The 2,566-nt window shown below is 40.5% G+C and overlaps 1 protein-coding gene across 1 annotated transcript in view; it reads right to left on the bottom strand.

Moving 5' to 3' along the window:
- Positions 1-2,566, bottom strand: part of LOC101853980 — a 12,164-nt gene that overhangs the window by 8,873 nt on the left and 725 nt on the right. Inside the window, exons 2-3 of the mRNA XM_005110616.2 lie at positions 1,418-1,563; positions 90-289 (exon numbers count right to left, since the gene is read on the bottom strand). Of these exons, the coding sequence (XP_005110673.2) occupies positions 90-289; positions 1,418-1,563 (346 nt within the window). The remainder of the gene's footprint in view (positions 1-89; positions 290-1,417; positions 1,564-2,566) is intronic.

Here is a 2,566-nt window from a genome sequence, read left to right as displayed (position 1 = left end):
AAAAAACCAAAAAAAAACAACCCCACAAAAAAACAACAACAAAAACCCCCAAAACAACCTGGATTGCCAGCACGCATCACAAAGTTTACCTTGTCCAGTTCCACTTGTCTAGAAGCGACCAGCCCAAAAACACAGTGGAAAGGCAGGGAAATCTTTTCTTGGGTCTCACATTGGCATATCTCTGACGCAACATTTGTCCACCTCAGAAACTGGCTTTTCAGCGCCAGGCAGATATATTGTAAGTTCTCCATTTCATGATGCTGACTTGCGGTTGTGCATTCCTGGGCAGCTGAAAGTGAAAGAAATAGAACTTGGACATGATCAGACTAAAGGACACAGAGACAAGTAGCAGCCCCCCCCACACACACACAAATTAAAAATGTGATGATGAAATTATAGAGTTGTATCACTTCAGCATTTATAAATTATATTCCAAATGAGGAGAAGTTGTTCCCGCATCCGATCCGGACATTGGGGTCTGCCTTGTTAGTAATACAACTTCCTGGGCCTAGGGTGGCTAGTTCCTTTCCACGCTGCCTTTACTTCCCCAACTCGAAATCAGGTACCCATTATCGCTGGGTGGCAGGAGGGGGCTAAAAAAATATGGGTCCGAATCGAGGCTCGAACCCGAACTTTCCGCTTCAGAGACGAGCGCAAATGAGTAAACTTGCAACAAAGGCAGCTCATGAGACAGCACAAGAAAGTGCATCGCAGTTTTCTCCGACAAATGTCTTCCAGTAAAAACATTCCTATGAAAGTCAGTAACTAAAAACATCTGTTTAAAAAGATCGCGAAAACAGTCCAACATCCCCTCTTTAAATGTCTCAATTACTGGATCGGAAAAAAGTAAATCTGTCTCAAACTACAGGATCCTCGATGGTGTCACAACGTGGTGGAATCAGGCGCTCGTCAATTTTTGGGCATTTGGAGTTATTGGTATCATCTGAAACTGTTTCATTTGCCTTTCTTACGATGAAATAAAAGTCCATCTATCTTGAATAGAAGTCAAAATATTTTGGATTGAAGGAGGCGAGGTCGCCTGGTTTCAGTGGTGAAATTAGCGAGAAAATGGCTGCCAAAGTTTGGTAACTCCAACAGCTAAAGAGTCATTGAAAAAGGAAAACTGGCATATTTTGTGTCTTTAATCAATGTTTTGCAGTAAAATTCACATGGAAATGTCTTTTTATAAGGACATAAATGGGGTTGAGCCAAAAAATAAAAATCGAAAAAAATTTTCAAACTTATGGAAAAATGCCTTTTCCCTGATTTCGTTATCTTGACTAGCGCCTGATTTCACCACGCTGCCTCACTACTGGATTAATAACAACAAAAACCATGAGAGTTGCGAGAATAAATTTTCCAGGACTGGGTGTCCCTTATTCCGACAAAGAAAGGCATGAATAGATTTCAGACTTACCACTGAGGTGCATGAAGGATTTCTCCAATGTCTTGAACAAATTTCTCCATTCTCTTTCCACCATTCTGTCTAGTCTTGAGAAAAAAAGAGTTTTCTCAGCTTGGATGAAAAAGGAAGACGTCATTTTGTCTCCTCCCAAGATCAGCCTGAGAGTAAAAACAAAACAAATCGTGTCACGGGCGGGAAAAGAAAAACAAAACAATTTCTTCTAGCTTTATCCCCAAATATTTTGAAATAGAAAAATCTATGAGCATCCGTAAAAAGACATCCTTCACTTGCAGATAACTGAGATAGTAAGCCCTTCATGAGACGGAAAAAGACAAAAATATAATTTATTTTTATACACACGAGTGACTATCTATATATACAGTCTATAAGCCCAGAACTTGCAAAGAACTGAGAGTAAGCATTTGATGAGACAGAAAAAGACAAATACGGTCGAACCAGCCATGACAACCACCTGTATAATAGTATAATACGGTCACCTGTACAAACGGCCACTTTCCATTCCATTCCTTGCATATTTTCTATATAATTTCACTGTATAAAACGGTCACTTGTCCAACGCGACCGTGGACACTATATTTCATCACACACCAACCAATAAAACCTGTCTTAGACGGCCACCTCTCTCATTGCCCAATGTTTTGTCATAAATTATGTATTGGCCCCTAACTTTGTGGACGGGCCGTCATAATCCAATCATCTGTCATTATTGTAAGATAGTGACAGTCCCTTGCTCTACCAATCATGTTCCATAAGCCCCTCCCACTGTTGACCAACAGGCAACAATAAATGTTCAGCTGCTGGTGAGGTATGTGTGTGATCCCTCATAACTCATAAGCCCCGCCCACAACTCCTACACAAATCATAAGTGAAATGAGATGAGCGGTCACTGTTTACCAAGTCTGTAATAAAGTAACAATTGCCATTAACGTGAACTTGCAACAAAAGCATTGCTCGTTCTCCCAGCGGTGGCGACCCATGGGTTTGTTTTATCATGGCATTGTGTTTTCCCCGTCTGACACATTTCGCATTGTTTTACTCGTGCACAAGATCAGCAACAAAAAAGCTAACAAAAAGAAACCAACATAAAATTATAATTAACAAAAACAACCAAACGAACAAAAACAACACTCTTCCCCCCCC

The sequence above is a fragment of the Aplysia californica genome, unplaced genomic scaffold (assembly GCF_000002075.1).
Source record: "Aplysia californica isolate F4 #8 unplaced genomic scaffold, AplCal3.0 scaffold00917, whole genome shotgun sequence".
Taxonomy (NCBI): domain Eukaryota; kingdom Metazoa; phylum Mollusca; class Gastropoda; order Aplysiida; family Aplysiidae; genus Aplysia; species Aplysia californica.
This window is presented reverse-complemented; position numbering and strand designations above follow the sequence as displayed.